This window comes from Pundamilia nyererei, unplaced genomic scaffold (genome assembly GCF_000239375.1).
Source record: "Pundamilia nyererei isolate P.nyererei 1_Seehausen unplaced genomic scaffold, PunNye1.0 scaffold00223, whole genome shotgun sequence".
Lineage (NCBI taxonomy): Eukaryota > Metazoa > Chordata > Actinopteri > Cichliformes > Cichlidae > Pundamilia > Pundamilia nyererei.
This window is the reverse complement of record NW_005187624.1, coordinates 226,434-244,813: the sequence shown is the minus strand read 5'-3', so window position 1 is coordinate 244,813 and position 18,380 is coordinate 226,434. Positions and strand designations below refer to the sequence as shown.

Here is an 18,380-nt window from a genome sequence, read left to right as displayed (position 1 = left end):
GGATGTGGACTGGTTGGAATGAGGGGGAAAATAACACTGGTAATTAATTAGTCGCATTAGATGTTTGTCTTCATGTCTTTTTAAAGGCACAATGTGTAGAAAATGGTGTAGGAGAAGAGGTTGAAGAAATTACCCCTTTAATCAGCCCTGAGATGCAGAAATCACTTTCATCTTGGTGTTCATATACTTGAGTTTTAACATTGACATCAGTGTAGAAGACACTGCCAAAGCACAGAAATCTGATCTGCGGGTTAACGTTGGCTTGCAGAGGAGACCGGGCCTCTAGTTTTCGGCATTGCCTAATGGAAGGAAATGTCAAAAAGAGAGTGGGAAGGAGTGTTAAGTGTAGCAAGAGAGTGGTTGTCCATGTTAAGCCAAAAAAAAGCCTTAATCATCCATCTTATCTGTTGGCCATGCCGCTCTCCAGTAGTTCCTTTTCATTTTGTTCACTGGTTAAGATGTAAAAGTGATAAATATGTCTATACTGAGGGCAGAATAGACATAAGGTTGTCTCTCAACCCTGACTGGTATACACTATATTGCCAGACATGTTCACTCACCCATCCAAATCACTGAATTCAGATGTTCCACTCACTTCCATGACCACGGGGGTAAAAAGCCAAGCACATAGGCATGCAGATTGCTTCTACGAACATTTGTGAAAGAACGAGTCGCGCTCAGGAGCTCGGTGAATTCCACTGTGGAATGCCACCTGTGCAACAGTCCAGTTGTAAAATTTCCTCTTTACAAAATATTCCACAGTCAACTGTTAGTGGTATTATAAAAAAGTGGAAGTGATTGGAAACAACAGTAACTAGGATTGTAGGCCATGCAAAATCACAGAATGGGATCAGGTAATGTCCAGGTTCATAGTGGCCAACGTTCTGCAGAGTCTATCGCTACAGACCGCCAAACTTCATGTGGCCTTCGTTCCAATGAAAAGAGCTCGTAATGCTTCAGCATGCCAACGCATTTTGGACAATTTTATGCTCCCAACTTTGTTGGAGAGGTTTGGGGATGCCCCCTTACTGTTCCAACATGACTGAACACCAGTGCATAAAGCAAAGGTCCATAATGACATGGATGAGCAAGTTTGTTGTGAAAGAACTTGACTGGCCTGCACAGAGTCCTGACCTCAATGAATTGGAGTGGAAAATTGTGGTCCAGACCTTCTTATTCAGCATCAGTGTCTGATCTCACAAATGCTCTTCCAGGAAAATGCTCAAAAATTCCCATAAACACACTCCTAAACATTGGTTATATGTCAAGCATGGGTCAAGCATGGTAAACCATATAGATTAAGAATAGAATGTCACTCAAGTTCATATGCATGTGAAGGCAGACAAGTGGATACTTCTGTCAATATAGTGTATAAAGGCGGGGGTCGGGCAATTAGCTTTGTTTGCCGAAATATTGGCATTAGCATTTATAACAGCCGATGACAATATTTGTAAAAACTAAAGAAGTGATAGGTGAAACACCCTTCAACCATTTTATGAGTGTTGAGGTTACATAGTTTGTCCACCAGAGTGCACACTGCAACTTCCCTATTTGTCAACAAGAACACCAAAAGCAACAACAGTCAGACAAAGAATAACTGATTCTTAAACAACTTGTTACAATAAAGTCATGCATTACTTATGAAACTGCGTAGTCATGTTATCTAAGTAATGACTTATAAATATATAATACACATAACACGTATCAAATAATAATTCACATAAAACATGTTAGATAAATCTGTTTATGTTTCGTGTGTCTAAAAGAAAGAAAAGTTGCACTATTTGATTTAAATCACTAAACTATTAGATTTGGTCTTGAAATCTTATATCGGTCAAATTCTAGTTGTCTCAGTTTGAAATCTAATTTGAGTTTTATGTTACTACTGGCTGGTTAGCATGTTAACAACAGTGTCACTGTATTTCATTTATTTTTAAATTGCTGTTGTGTTTTTAAACTAAAAGTCTTTCTTATTATAACTTTAAAAAAAGAAGAAAGAAATCAGAAGAAGAAGTCAGAGAGGCAGGTTATCTTGTAATGTTTCACTGAATTGAATTTTGAAGCTCACATCAGTCTTTCATTTGCAGCAATGGGGAATATGTAAAGGTCTGTGATGCAACAAAGGTCTGGATCCAAATTTCATGTTTTTAAGTAATCATTCTCTTAGATCTGAGTCCTCCCTCATAGATGCATTACACTTGTCAGGATACACTCAGACCTTCTGTCTCCTTTGTACAACAAAGCAGTCTCCTGGGCAAAATCATACAAATTACTCATTCAAAAGCCTCTCAGACGTCTTCATCAAGAGTAAAAAAATAAATAAAAATACATGTGATCTTATGCCATTCAAGCAGTTTAATTAGGTGGAACGGGGTGAATCACCACACTCTCATTCATCCATATCACGTCTCACTTTTCAGCAATCTGGTAATGCCATGAACTGTTGTATATGCTTTTATTAATCTTTTCTTTTATCAAAGCCTTATGCTCACAGTCATTTCTGAAGCATCTCACATAAATCCACAAGAGTGATGGCAGATGCAAGTCTTGTTTTTGAGTGGCAAGAAGCGCCTCTGTCATCTGCACAAATCTTGATCTAACCATTCATGTAGTTTGTCTCCAACAGAGCTCACCATGGAGACTAAAATGCTTTTTGGCTCAGGTTGAGAGGAGATCTATGTACGTGTGTGAATATGTATGAGCCATTATTATTGTTTTACCATTTCATAATGAAATGGAAAAAGCATGTGTGTGAGATTGGGAAAGGGGATAATCCTGCACAACGCCTGGGCATCATCTATGTAATCCTGTCTCATCTGTATTTTTTTTTCTGCAGGGTTTTGAATTGCCTTAAAATTATCTTTGGATCGTTGTCCACTTTGGCCATGTTGATCTAAAAGTTTGCTTAATAATTGTTGAGAATTTTTACATGACGTGCTCCTCCAGCGGTGTTCCTCTACAAGCCTGGCTCTTTGATAGAGAATAATATTACATTTTGATTAGTCCCCAGTGTTACCACAGCAATATTGCAATGCTGAGTCTCATCAAATGTGTCCGGGCTGGAATGGAATAAATATTACATTTCCTGTTTTTAATTTTGAGTAAAAAGTTGAACTGGGACATTGGCAGCCCAGTAGAGGATATTAAAATGTGTTTGACTTTTTTTTCGTGTGGAAAAAGATTTCGAGAAAATGAGGCAGGAAGTATGCGGCTTTCCCTGAAACCTAATGTTTCCTCTGGGAGCTGAAGCATTGTTACGCTGTTTGTCAACTTCGTGGACTACATTCCCACTGAGTATTGTGCGCTTTCTGCAAAACTAGTTTAGTCTGAGGCATGAGTGAATCGATCTTTCTCAGATATTCATGCTCTCTGCCAGTATTTAACCTCTGCTGAACACTTTTTGGCAAACCAGCTATATGTCAGTCCCTGTGCTTGTTTCTTATTAGCCATTTTTTATATTAAGTGCTGAGTAAAAGGTGTTGTTAACAGTGAAGCACCAGGGCAAGCTGACCCTGGCAGTATATTAAGTGCTTCTGAACTTCTGTGTAAGAATGTATAATGCATGTCAAAGAAGAGAAAAGATTTCTTAAGACTTGCCAAGCAAGTAGGCCAAGATCTTTGTCTAAATCAGTCCTACTAAGTCTTATTCTTTGTAATTTTTCTGTTGCCCAGGTCAGAGTCGGGAATCTCCAAATTTACTCATCGTCTATCCCTCAAAGAGCGACCAGCGAAGGCAGAGAAGACTTCATCAGAAAGGCCTCCATCCTACAGGAGACGATCTCTTAGTGTCGACTGGTAAGACCATCTCGCAATTTCTGAACTCACATGCTTTCACTAAAAGTCAAAGGCTGTACTTCTGTTTTTTTTCATCTTCTGTTAAAAATTATGAAAAATTGCAAGAAGCAGTAGCAAAAGGTCTAAACACGTATCACACTGCAAAGAATATTTAGTAAAGTGAAATATTAAGTGTTGTTACGGGTATAATTTTGAATAAAAATAACATGTAAGAAAAGAGAGACAACTGCAATGAGTCATGTCTGTTTACAAAGTCAAGTCTCAGGTTGATGAAAACTGGGGGGGGGGGCTGGGGTGGGAGCAAAGGGTGGGCAAAGTGGTGATAGGGTCCTGTTCTGTCTCTGCGTCTGGGTTTCGTTGAAGAGCGCCAAGATGCTCCAGTGGCGCCGGCTCATCTTGCTCTTGTAAAGCTCCAGTCTTCAGGCACCCGATGAAAGGAGTTTGAAAGCTTTCCATTGCGAGGCTGCCTTCCAGTCCCCACCCATGGGAATCCTTCCCAGTCTCCCCTCTTGTTGCCTGGCTTACACTCATTTATCTGCCCATTGATCCTGCCTTTCGTCCATCTGACATGCCTCCTGAGTTTCCTGCTATGTATTCTTGGCTCTTCCTTTGTGCTTTCCCTACATTTGGGAGCACAGGCACGGGTTTAAGAGGACCTTACACTTCCTTTGCACTCAATTTTGTCAAGTAAGAAAATCCCCAATCACCAGATTTTTCTAGGTCGATGATTACTGTGCAGGGACTACAGTAGCTATTCGGCAGTTACTTTACATTTTGTGGAGTTACAGGTGTGTTAAATTTCTGAGGTCCTATCGAATCGTGCTATGGCCTGGTGTGAGGTCTTACGAGGTCTTTTGTTGGCCTTATGAGACCAACTGTGTGGTCTCGGACTAGTATTGCGATGTGTGGTCCGCCAGCAGAAATGTGGTGTTAAGTGAATGAGCGTTAGAGTGTATGTGCAGTGTGAGGTCTTTTACTTTAACAGCTCCATGTTTTTCTTCCATGCTGCTTGAGAAGGGACCTGGCCTTTAAAGTTCAGGCCCTGATTGATGTGGTCTGGTTTTAATGAAACTCAGTGGGTAGATTGGACATGCTCATTTACAAGAGGGATGAGGGGGGGCTTGACTACAGCTGGATTTTGACTTTTTGCGGGCCCTGCCACTGTTACAGGAGTGTGACTGGCCTTTTGTGACATCATAAATAAGGGGTCCCCAGAGGGAGAGATTCAAGGTTGAGGCCTGAGTCATGCTACAGGGAGGTGAAACAAGGTTGGTCCAACTTTGACAGGGCCAAAAAAGCGTCTCTGGAATGCATAGTGATCAACAGACTCCAAAGGAAAACATGTGTGTCAGTCAGTTGCATATTTGAAAGTGTTCAACATTTACAGCACTTCCTGTAGTCTAAACAATCTGTCTTGCTTTAATCATTGTTAATGAGAACTTCTCAGGGATAAATGTCATCACAAAAATATTCATGATTAAGCAGTGTACTTGTTAAGTATGTGATGTTATGTGGTTTCATGCCATGTTGCCCAGCGTAGTTCGCAGTGATGAGTTGCAATTACTCATGAAAGTTCTTCCATATATACAGTACTGTGCAAAATTCTTGAGTCACCCCTCATGTCTTTGTAATTTGCTTTGAAGAAACCAGGCTTGGTCTGGTCTGTAGTTCTCCAGGCTTTCTGAAGATCTTTCAAAGCTTTTCTTTGGGCATTGGCTACTTTTTCCACTTATTTTCAGTCCAGTTCTTATACCCAACAATTTTTAGATGATTTTGAGGTTTTTTGCTAAGCCACTTAACACAGACCTATGAATTATTTAAGGATTAAAGAAGACACTCAATTCAAGGGTTGAACCTTTTGTTCTGTCTATACCAGAGGTGAGTTCATTACCAAGCCTCTGGAGAACTTCAAGACATGTTGAGGAGGTAATTTAGCCATTTAAATCAGCTGTGTTGGATCAAAGACGCATCTAAAACCCACAGGACACCGGCCCTCGAGGCCTGGACTTGCCTACCTCTGGTCTATACAAACACAGAAATCTAAATATATTTTGGCATAGCATGGAATGTGTCCCAAAAATGTAATGAAACTGGATAATTGTGAGCCAAAAGAAGAAATTGCAACCCTTAAAAGCTATCTAAAGCCGATGAACACGATGGAGTCATGTGCTTGAGAAATAGGATAAAGAGAACTGAGAGAGGGCTTAAGAGATGCCCCTTCAGCTAATCAGTTAACTGCTCATTAGAAATAGTCTTAAGTGGAAGGGTGGCTGTCAAAAAGCAATTCTTGAGGAAGTGAAAACAGGGAGAAAAGTCTGAATTAAATAAGAAAAATCAGCAGGTGTGATGGAGTGATAAATCCAAATGTGAAACTTTTGGCTCAAATCCTCGTCACTGTGGATGGAGAAAGCCAGGATAGAGGTACATCAATGAGCGTCTAAAGTGAGGACTCCGACATGGTTTAAGGATGCAGTTCAGCCAGTAGTGTTGGAGAGCTTGTCAAAACTGATGGAATTATGAATGCCAAAAACATACCATCACATTTTAATACACCACTCAATTTAATTTAATTCAATTCAGTTTAATTTATGGAGCACCAAATCACACCAGTCACTTCCAGTACAGTCTAGAAAGAGTGTGATTGGCAACAGCTTCATTTTTCAGAATGACTATGACCCCAAACACACTGCCAATGCAGTAAAAGCATGCCAGAATAGAAAAACACACAATGGAGCACTATCCGTCATGGACTGGCCTCCCCAGAGCCTGAACCTCAATATTATTGAGACAGTGTGGGATCATCTTGACAGAGATCAAAACAAAAGGCAGAAACATCCAAAGAAGAGCTTTGAATGTCCTTCAGGACGCCTGGAGAACTATTCCTGAAGACTACTTAAAGAAATTACCCCAATATCTGCGTAATAGAGTTCAGGCTGTGTTGAAGAATACAGATGGCCTTACAAAATAATGACTTGCCAGCTCGTTTATATTTTTTATTTCAATGTATGTGTGCACTTTACAATTTTCCACTTTTCTTAGAAAAATAAAGGTTAGGGTGAAAAGGACAGGGTTAGATGGTGGGAGTTGATCTGCTATGATGAACCCTAAAGGGATCAGCTAAACGAAGAGAGGAGGGGAAGCTTAAGAATTTAGCATAGTACTGTATAATTTTCGGACAGTAAGGCGTTTTGTATGTTTTGCATGCTGATCTTCCAGTAGAGCTCAGCAGTCTGTAATTGTTTTCCATTTTTCCAAGCCTTACTAATCAGTGAAGAATCTTGTGTGTTCTTAACCAGACGCAGTAAAACAAATTCCCTGGAATGTGTGTCCCCGTAATCAATGTGTAATATGTAGGATTTTATCCACAAAAATATGCTCTTAAATTAAGGTTTCATTATGTTTTTCTGCTCATTGCCCCCTGCTTTCACTCAAAATAAAACTTCTAACTATAAAGTGAAACAAAGGTTGTATAAAACACCAAGCTGGAAAGCAGCCAGCAGCACTCTGGAGTAAGGCTGACTCAGGTGGCTTAAAGCTTTACTATCTTATTTAGTGGGCCATTGCCATTTATGTCGATTCACGTCAGATACCCAAACAAACTGCGACTATTAAGGGAATTCTGAGCCAAGGCAGCCCATATACAAGCTTGAAACGGGAGCCGTTTTGTAGCTTAAAGTCTGTAAAGGCTGGCAGAGCCTTGGGAAAATGCAATAGTAAAAGATAATGGCAGTGTTATTGTTATTGGTAATCATAGTAAATGGCCTCTGGGGATGTGGGTGGAGAAAATAGTGGAAGGAGGGTGGAGAGTGAGAGTTTTAAGAAGTGTTAAAGGCAAAATAGGAGGGTAGCTGTTACAATTTATGATTGCCAAAGATTGATTTGATCTTCTTTTACTAGTCACTGAAAATACAATGGAAATCAGAATGTTTAAAACGGTGGCTTTGGGGAAATCTGTTATTTAGATAAAAAGACTGCTTTTCGTTATTTAAAAAATGTATACGGTTGCAATGGTTACAATATTAAACATGAACAAAGTTTCATGTAATGAGATCAGCATTCAAACTCAGGCTTCAGACCTCTGAGATCGCATGGGGGTGTCTTGATTAGCACTGGTGTGCGTATTTGCTATCTTGTTTTTTGTGTATTACGTGAACACAGGAGACATCTGGTAGAGTCTGAGAGTTAATACTGGAGCTGTAAAGGGATACTGCTTCTGATGCAACACTAGGCCGGCAAGTAAGTCTTCATTACTTTATTCTCTAATAGTGACAGAGAGGCAGTTCTAACCCTTCACCAAAACCCTTGAGTGCAATAGAGAAGCAGCCATGTCTATCAGCCAAGCAGTTTTTATTTCCCAAAACATTTCCCCTGCAGTACTCGTGGCGAGGAAACTCTATACATAAGTACTTAAACATCCACGTTTGGTAATCAAACTATATCCACTTCACAAATTAAAGTTGGAAAAGGAAGGAGCGCAGTTGGTACGACACCAGAAAGTGTTTGATTGTCTTGTGTTTTTAGTCAGCGTGCGCTAGAAGGCTTAAATTCTCTCAATCCCCCGAAGGCCCTCCGCTCTGCCTGGTGCCACCGTGTCTTCAGGAATCACTCCAAGCTGACGGCACTCTGAGGATGACGTCTGAACTTTGATGTTAGGAGAGAAACTGGCCTGCCCTATCCCTCGGTCAATATATTAACTCAAATATCTCCTTCTTATTCATGCTCACACACATACATGAGCAAACACATATTGTAATACTTAGCGCTGTTTTGGGTGTGTAGGGGTGAATGGGAGCTACCAAGTGTTAATCCTTATGAAATGTGTACAAAGGGAATAAAAAAAGAGCACTAAGAAATCACCAAAGTCTTAGTGGTAAAAGGAGGACAATGCTCAGGGGGCCCGGGTGTAAAGTGGTTTTGGACATTGTGCCACTTGCCGCATTTGGTTCTAATTTGATTTATTATTCCTCGCTTTTTCCTTTTTATTTTCGTTCTCTCTGTAAATTTTTCTCCTTTCTTCTGTAGCCGAGAGCTGTCAGTTCAAACGAAACGGACTAATGAGGAGGTTATAAATGCCTGTGATTTTTCTCTTTAGAAATTTTGATCGGAACATGTTAAAGATCTGTTAAAAATCACTGCTGAGTGGGGTGGACTCCTGCTTCTGTTGGAATGTGTGACACTTTATTCTTGCTCTGTGAGTGAATTAAATTGTTTTAAACACTGAAAAGCTTTTGACACGTGGAAACTAATTATGCTAAACCCTGTGTGGACTGCACACATATAGTTGAAGCTATTATAGAGCCTAGAGTCAAGCTAAAACAAAACTAAGTACGCCCTTAAGCTGCGTCCCACAAAGTGATTTGCAGAGAGAGCGAGAAATGTTGAGTAACTTCAAGTGACTATGGGCAAAAGAACCACTGGAGAGGTGGGACCCGAGTAAGACGGTTCAGAGAAGCTTCCACATGAGTGATTGAAGTGACTACTAATGAAAATGTGAGATACTGTTAATTGACATACAAACTGTTACCTAGGCAACTAAAGCCTGAAGTGTTTGCAAGTGACCAGCCATCAGCATCAAAGTAAAGCTTAACACAGGTTTACTGCCTCCACAGGAGTTAAGAGTAGCAGCCATCAGATGACTTGGTTAATTGATCATCAGCACCTTTATAAAAGTAAAGGTTTTGCCAGTTTGTAGGGATCTTAAAGAAGTGGTGATTGCTGCCCATTAATCTGAGAAAGATTATAGAAGTCCATCATTCTGCAGTGAGGACTCCACAAATTCACCCCAAGGTTAGACCATCCAATCCTCAGAGAAATCCCCCAGAAAACAAACAGCTACATGTCAGACTCCAGGCCTCACTTAGCATGTTAACTTTCATGACGGTACAATTAGAAAACAGCTGAGCAAGTGTGGCTTGTTTGACAGGGTTGCCAGGAGAAAGCTTCTTCTGTTTAAAAAGAACATGGCAGCACAGCTTGGGTTTGAAAAGTTGTAACTGAACAAACCACAAGACTTCTGGAACAACGGCATTTAGAAAGATGAGACCAAAGTGGAGATGTTCAGCCATAATGCAGAGGCTAATCTGCAACAGAATGGCTGACAAAAGAAAAGAATCATGGTTACAGTTGCCCAGTCAAAGTCCAGATAGTTTTCCTTTCTTTTTTTTAAGATGGCAGCAAAAAATATATACTATTTGCTCTAGCATAAAAAGAAATCAATAAGGGGAAACAAGTTGAAAAAAGGCGAGTGACTTTTGTACACTATTTTTAATGCGTGAAAGAATTTTCTCTGAATATTGAGCCGCAAGGTTCATTTGTTGAGGTTGAGTTGTTGGTGGGATGAGACTACAGATTCTGGTCCACATGCAGGTGCAGAATTTCTGCTAGCCTCTGCTTTTGAATAAGTCCAAGGTTGCTTACACATTCATGCTCATACATAAACACGGAGACAAAGCACGTGAAAGAAAAAGACACGCTTGCAAAAAAATGCACTTGAGCAGATTAACAATGTTGTGTCAAATACATATAAACATATATGTCCAGCCTCAGCCGTGCGTGCACCAGCAGCACACTCATACACAATCCCGACTGGATGCTGTGGGCTGCGCTAAGGGAGATTTATGAGGCTGGCTCCCTCTTGTCCTGTGTGTCTCGGACTTGATACTCTAGTTTCCACTCCAAACCTCAACTCAGCACGCAGGCACAGAAAGACTGGAGTAGGGATGGAGTGTAATGGGAAGGAGGGAGTGAGACTTAAACGGTGAAGTTGGGAAAGTCAGAGAAGACTGAAATAGGTAAGAAGAGAAGGAGAGAGAAGAAAACTGGAGAGAGGTTGACTGATTGAGACTGAAGTAGATGAAAAGACAGATTGAAAAGATGATGGAAAGAGACAGCAAGAGAGAGTGGTGAAAAGATCTAAAAACTAGACTGAGAGCTTGGATAGAGCGCGAGAGAAATGTGTAGCGTCAGTGTGTTGGTTTCTCCTTGTGCATACGTGTGCAGAGAGTTAGAGTATAATCACGCATGGTTAATAAAATTATGCAATCAGCCAAGTCTTGAGGAACTATACCCCCTCATTTAAAGTAGTCTTGGAAAATAATTTGCACTCTGAAAATCAGGAAAGAGTCGAATTTACTTACAAATCAGTGGATTTGTTCTTAGCTCTTTTTTCTCCTTTTCATTTTCCAGCTCTCACTCAGCTAGCAGTAGCCAAGTTTATCTCACATCATCAGATTTTTGTCTCCGTTAAATGATCAACAATGTTTATATTGTTATTTAATAATGTTCCTGCTATGCACAGTTTAGTGTTCCACCTCCAGAGAAAACCCCAGCAATCAGACAACCCCCTATGAGCAAGCGCTTGGTGACTGTGGGAAGGAAAAACTCCCTTTTAACAGGAAGAAAACTCTGGCAGAACCAGGCTCAGGGATGCGCATCTGTTGTGACTGGTTGGAGGTGAGGTGAGGAAGACAGGAGAGAGGACACACTGTGGAATGTGAATGATGCGGCTTGTGGCATCGTGGCGTTGTTTCACAACCAAACTCGCTGTTTCACACAAACATGTTGTGCCTCCTCTATCAGCACACTGTGTAGTCATGGAAATGTCTTTGCATGTGGTTGTGTGTGTGTGTGTGCGTGCGTACAGTGCAGCGTTTAATATTTTTGTTTGTTTTCGCATATGGCCAGGTCTTTCTCGGAAATGAGAGTTAAATTTCTTTCACCTGGATAAATAAAGGATAATAATAATATATGTGTGATTTTCTCAAACAGACACACACAGACACTCACAATGATGTCATACGTGTTTCCATCCTCTCTATCATTCATCTGTCCATCCAGTTTGGACAGTGCACATGTGTGTGAGAATGTGTGTTATCATTTTTTACAAAGCATCTATCACAGTAAGAATGGTCTCCCCACCCATCCGACCACCTCCCTCCATCCCTAGCCCAGATAAATAGCCGTGGGACTTTAAACATGGCGCCCGACCGGCGTGTGACTGAGAGAATGAGCCAACTGGTGGCTTCAGTCGCCGAGGGTCCCCCCCCATCTGCCCAGAGCCTCTCTCTGGCTGGGTGGGTGGCATATGGTGGCCCAGGCAGGAACCCCATTGGTGTCACACACAAACACACACACTCAGACACACACATGCATACTGAGAGACATACAGAAGGTCTGGAGCCACCCAGGCTGGACCCACGATCGCCGTGGGAGACACAGTGTCACCAAGCCTCTGACAGGGGAGGGGGTTTTGTGTATGTTTGTGTGTGGGTGATCCCACCTTGCAAGTCCACCCCCATTCCCTCCTGAGAACGTCGGCCACCGCCCGCTACATCACATCCCCATGGTGACTCCGCTGTTGTCTCTGCTCATCAAAATTAGAGAGATTTACCTCTGCGTACACACACACACATAACACATGCGCACACACAGAGCCAACAGGTGGCAGGCCTTGCTCGGCACAGCAGGCCCACTTCAAAGGTTAAACATACAGCAGACCGCCTAGCCCTTCTCTGCCACTCTCCCAAGGGAGGAGAAGAGAAAGCGAGGAAAAAAGAGTGGAAAAAGCAGAAATGAGAAAAAGAAAATGAGGGAGGATGAAGCACGGTTTTGTGGCGGCTTAATAAATATGCACACATGTGAAAGTAAGTTACATGTGGTGAATTGTTTTTCTGCTCAGTAATTGTTTGACTGTTACACCAGACGTGTATCAGTCGGCGGCACAGACTTGGGCTCATCACAGTCAAGTTTCCCGGATTTTATCTCCGTGCGAGATAGGTTACAAGAATGCAGCCCTGACTCACTCAGAGCTAACAATACCAAATAAATACCACTTTACAAGAACAGTGATATATGAGGTAGCGCCTCTAGATTATGAAAACGGGAAAGTTGAAGCTGCAGTGTTATTCTAATGTAAACAACAGAATCCGCAGCAGAATCCAGACTCAGTGTTGCTGTCTGCAGCCCTTCATTAAACACAGCAATGTTTACTCTGCACTTATCAGTGCTGTTTGTCATCTCAATGACTTCATTCTAATATACTACAAATCTTGGGTGCGCTGCTTACAGGCCACTTGACCTCTTTTTGAATGCATATCAGGAATGATATTCCACCCACATTTGACTCTGCCTTAAGAATTACTGTAAAAAAAGTGTTTTATTTTTAATGGATGCACACACCTGATACATCCCTCAGTAAATCCTCACACACAGACTCTGACCCAAAAGAGTCGTAGACTTGTTCTGATCGTCTCTGCAAAATCATGCGGTATGCACGAGGGGCTGCATGTGGCTGAGTGTTGCAGTGGCCTCATGTTGCCTATAAGCTGATAAGAGCCAAGGCAATTCTAGCAATACTCCCCTCGTCCTCCCAATCCGCCCACCCTCCCTCCCACCCGACCCCACTTTCTCTCTCTCTCTCGCTCTCCCTCTAGCAGCCTGGCTGCTTCCAGCCTGTCTGGTGCCAAGACTCAGATTTCAGAATTTCCTTCTACAAGCCACATTTAGAGCAGCCAGCGTACTCTGTGTATGTGTGTGTTTGCGCGTGTGAGCGAGCGCACGAGTTTGTGTGACTTTCTCCTTTCGCCCGTATACCTCCCTCACTCCCCGCCACCTTGTTTTCCCCAAGCGCAGTCCTTCTGCTGCTGCTTATTGCCATTTCTGCATCTTTCTCTACCCATCCATCCGTCTCCAGTTATTTTGTCGAGACAATCACCTTATACACGTCGAGTAATACGTAGTAATTTCAGTTAGAAGTACACCGCCAAACAGGAATCACATTAATGTGCTCTCGTAGGAGTCGACTAGCCATAGTAAGGAGTTTGAGCGAGTGGCATTGAAGACTGAAGGTGAAGACACTGGGACTGGATGGCCTTGATGGGTTGAGTGGGAAAAGGGGGCGAGAGAAGTGGGAGAGGGTGTGGATGGAGATAGAGAGGGATGTTAAGGTGATTTTAAGAAAGAAAGGAAAACAAATGACTGTTTGCTCCTTAGGTAGCATACTGGGCCTCTTTTAAGGGCAAACCTTTTAAACAGCACTGTCCATATCTATTTGTACTGTTCTCTTTGCTTTACTGCAATTATGTAGTCTGCTCCTCACTGTCAATAGATCCTCCTTTGTGCTGCTGTAGCTAATTTGAGCAGCACTCTCTGTAATGTCCTTTTCTGGCACGTATGTACGCACATGCATACTTTGCAATAGCAAATTGTGGTTATATAAAGAGATTTTCCACTGTTTCCAGTTTATCTTGACATTATCTGTGTTTATAGGAATACAAAGCAGTGGCCAACAACATTTTTCTTCTTGCATTCTCGTTCCTATTTGTCCTAACTATTTGTGCATTACCTCGTTACAAACATCCGAGCAACTGTTTTGAATTTTTCCCCGAGTTACTTGCGCAGCTAATGGCAAAAACGTGTTACTATGTGACAAGAAGAGGAGGCAAACTAATTGTGTGTGAAAGACGGGGAAACAAAGGAAGAGAGGGGAACAGCAAAAATGTGTCGGAATCAAAGCTGGTGACGGTGAGGGAGAGGGAACGTGTTTTCATTTCCAAATCTCACAAGACTGAACCACCAGAACAAGAACAGCTGTTGTGGCTGCGGGTAGATTGATTGCTAGAAAATACATTATTATTATTATTATTATTATTGAGAGGATGGGTGAATCTGTCACCCCCGGTTGGATGGATTCATTGAAGTTGCTGTTTATCCATTCTGCTACCAGGTTCAGTGAAACGCCCTTCTGCACACAAATGCTGGTATTTGCGTGTTTACGGTTGGCTCCCAAATGCTTTAACTGACAATTATTTACCATTTCTTTAAATAATAGTTTTTCCCATCTTGACTTTCGGTCAAACAGTAAGTGAATGTCTAGACTCCGTGTCCCTGTGTTTGTGAAGTTTCTGTTTACATGTGACTCACTGACTGGAGGCCCAAGCTGTTTTTGATATGGTTTGATAAAGCGGATGCTGCATGTACGTGTGTTTGCAACTTGGGGGTGTTAATTTTTTTTGTGGGCCTAATAGATGTTCACAGCAGCATGCTCGGTGTATTTGATGTGGCACTGATCAAGAGCCAAGCGTGGAGCTTGGCTTTTAGGTTGAGACTTTTGGTTTCCCAGAACAACTGCTTCCTGCTTCCCAAAAACTGGTAAAACAGTAGGAAATTGTGTGCAATAGTCGCTGTCTGGATTTGTTCAAGTTCAAGTAGGTTCAAGCATGGTTATTTGTGTGTTGTGAGTCTGAGTTTGCACATCTGGTTCTTCATGTTTATTGTCGGAGAAACTGTTCTCTTGGGCCATACTGCCGGGCCCTAGAGGTCTTTAAGGTGCGGACATGCCTGGCATTTACCACTTTATAACAGAAACAGCATCAGTGTGAATTTCACCAACTTTAACTGTCAGTTTTTCAGTTTTAATATGCTACTCGTTGTTTTAATGATTTTTTTCAGCATTTATCTGAGCTGCCCAAACACGTGCATTCATGTTCAGTCAACACTAAGGTCACTGATAGACAGGCCATCAGTATTCAGTATGATTAAACTACTGTGCAAAAGTCTCAAAATAGCCCATATAATTTAATCAACTTTGAAAAGATCTCCAACACCACTGGCTGAGCCCTAAACTATGACTGAGCCTCTACCGTGTTTACACATGGCTTTAGGCCTTCACTTTTGTACCTCTCTCCTGCCTTCCTTCATACAGACTCGTGACAGATTTAACCAGAAATTTCTGTTCTTGTGTAGTTTGGCATACCTTAGCCCAGCCAATTCCAGACCTCGAGGGCCGGTGTCCTGCAGGTTTTAGATCTCACCCTGGGTGTACACACCTGAATCAGTTTATTACCAGGCCTCTGGAGAACTTCAAGACAGGTTGAGGAGGTAATTTAGCCATTTAAATCAGCTGCAATGGAAAAAGGACACATCTAAAACCTGCAGGACACCGGCCCTCGATGCCCTATTCCCTGCTTCCCTTTCCTAAGAGTGGCTTTTTTACAGCCACCCTTCCACTGTGAAGATTAGATGGGTCTTCTGAAGAACCAGATGCATTTCTCAGGCCCTATGTCAGATCTTTGATAACTTTGTTTCATCAAGTACAAATTATGCTTTTTTCCACTAGGTTGTCTGTTATGTGGGACACAACCCTGGTTCATCCCTTGGGTTAGGTCAGTGTTAAGTAGCTGTCTGAGGGGAAAAAAACATGAAAATGGTCAGGCAGGAGGACTGGACTGAAAATGAGTGAAAAAGCAGGCAATGTCCAAAGAAAAACTTTGAAAGACTGTCAGAAAGCCTTACAACAAAGTCTGGCTCCTTGAAATGAGAGATGGCTCAAGACTTTTGCACAGTACTATAGTTTCTCCAAGGGTGTTCGTACATACATTCATCATAGATTCTGTTTCTGTGACGCTTAATTGTTAGGATTTGATTTGATTTATTTATAATTTTTAAATGGCTCCATTCATTATACGTTTCATCTCTCTCTCTCTCTAGTGTGGGCGCTGTGTCATTGGGGAATGACATCCCCATTTCATGTGTAGGATGCAACATCCCTTTGAAAGCACAGGGCACACACACAGAGCGCATTACACACACCCTAATGTCGTCAGAGAGTGATGGGGCACCATCCTGCCGACAGAAAAAAGTCGGCTGTTCCATCTCAGGCAAATAACAATAAGCCTGGAGCTGGATTCCAATGGGCTTTCTCTTTGAAATGGGATACCAGCACACGCATTACAAATATATCTCTTGTTTTATCTTCCGGGCCAGGCCCATGGAAAAATTATTCCAAATACCTGCCGCGCTTTATCTGGAACCCTGGAATAGGTTAGACCCAGCCGGGAACACGAGGATGTCTAAAATAAGGCCTCTATTACGGGATGGAGTGGAGATGGATGGGACGGAGCGGGAAGGGATGGGGATCGGGGGTATTTTAGGTGTATTGGCCATGTGAAAAAGGCCTTGTTGCGGGGGCTTGGACCCGCTTTAAAGTCTACAATGCAGGCCGCTGTCAGCTGTTGTACGAACTACGTGTGTTGGGGGGAGGGTTAGTGTGTGTATGTATGCACACTCATTTGGGCTCACACGTCCATTGTGGAGCGGGAGTATAAATAACATTTTTCCTACAGATGTTCTCACCTTTGCAAATCTGTTCTTGGCATGTGTCAAGATGGCCCAAACTAACAGCTTTATTTACAGTAGTGTCTTCAACCAGTACCATTTTCTTTTTAACAACATCACCAGTATTTATCTGATGATGTTTCTCAGTGTGGCTGCCAACAAGTGAGCATTTTTTGAGGTAACCAAGCAAGGCAACAGTTAAATTTCTCATCTACTTACTAAGTTTTTGCTTAGTTGTTATCTTACACCTCACATGGAAACCTACTTGTTTATTTAATAATCAGCGTGGACAATTAGCGGATAATTAGTTGTTTATAAACATGCGGGATTAAGTGTTGAATCATGGTGACGACAGTGTGGAGAGAATTTGGGAAATACTGGGAAATATAAACAGTACGGGGATAAAGAGTAAGAGTGAAACAGCAATAGAAAGAAGGGTAGGTGTTAGACGGAGTGGGGAGGAGATGATTAGAGGAGGAACAAGTTCATAAGATATCGGGAGAGGTGTACTAAACAAGAGCTAGGGCTGCTGAAAAGGCGTCCTTGAGGAATTCAGTTATCTCTCTGCTTCTCTTTGGTGGGACCCGACACAGAGTTTATCACCAGCGCCTGGAGAGTCCTGATGACATTTCCTTCAGCAGCTGAGTGTGTGAGAGCGCTACATGCCAGACTCTCCCCAGAAACACACTGCCGTCCACATAGTTCCCATGGCAGAATGGAGAGGGAACAGTATAATCTTCATACCAGTCATGCCAAGAAACCATCAGCAAGAGATGATGATCTTTTTGACTAACGTATGATATTGCAGAGCAGCGTTGGCAAACTGGCTACCAAGGCTGGCATTGCCAGTTTAGGATGACTGTGCACCACCTGCGAGTAAGAGCTGATAATGTCAGCATGGTGCCCATCTGGCAAATCAGTGTAATGTATCACCATGCTTTCGATCGTTGGTGTTTTAGCCCCCACTCCCACTGGGTAATATAACAGAGCTTAGCGTTAATTAGGCCGCAAAGTGAAGCTCGGCATCAGCTTCTGAGTTGATAGACAAATCTCGTACAAAGTGCACTAATTACGTTGCTTTAGCACTGCCCACAGATGTGTGTCTGCAAGCCAATTTGCAACCCTCATTTTAAGCAATCAGTGTTGCATGTATTGCCACTGATGTGAGCTATCTTCTGTATGGGGGTCTCGCCGGTCCTTCTGCCGGCTGTGCAGTTTATGTGCTGGTTTCTATAAGCAGAAACTGATTTTATAAAGTAGAATCTCGATAAACCTGTAAGTGTAAACTAAAATGCTTGTTTCTGCTTTCCTTGTATTTTGTTCCTCTATTGCTATAGCAGCTGGTCATGACTTCAGTGACCTTTCCCAAAGATGTAAGATATTATGGTAGACTTGAGAAGCGAACACATAGTGAATTTTGTACTCAGCACCTTTTCTTTACCCTCTTTCTCCTACAGCGTGATGTATCGTAC

The 18,380-nt window shown here is 42.1% G+C and overlaps 1 protein-coding gene across 5 annotated transcripts in view; it reads left to right on the top strand.

Moving 5' to 3' along the window:
* ankfn1b (ankyrin repeat and fibronectin type III domain containing 1b) overlaps positions 1 to 18,380 on the top strand; it is a 150,472-nt gene that overhangs the window by 111,086 nt on the left and 21,006 nt on the right. For all 5 annotated transcript variants that reach the window (XM_005748465.1, XM_005748466.1, XM_005748464.1 and 2 more), the window contains one exon: positions 3,673 to 3,795. In XM_005748465.1, the coding sequence (XP_005748522.1) occupies positions 3,673 to 3,795 (123 nt within the window). The remainder of the gene's footprint in view (positions 1 to 3,672; positions 3,796 to 18,380) is intronic.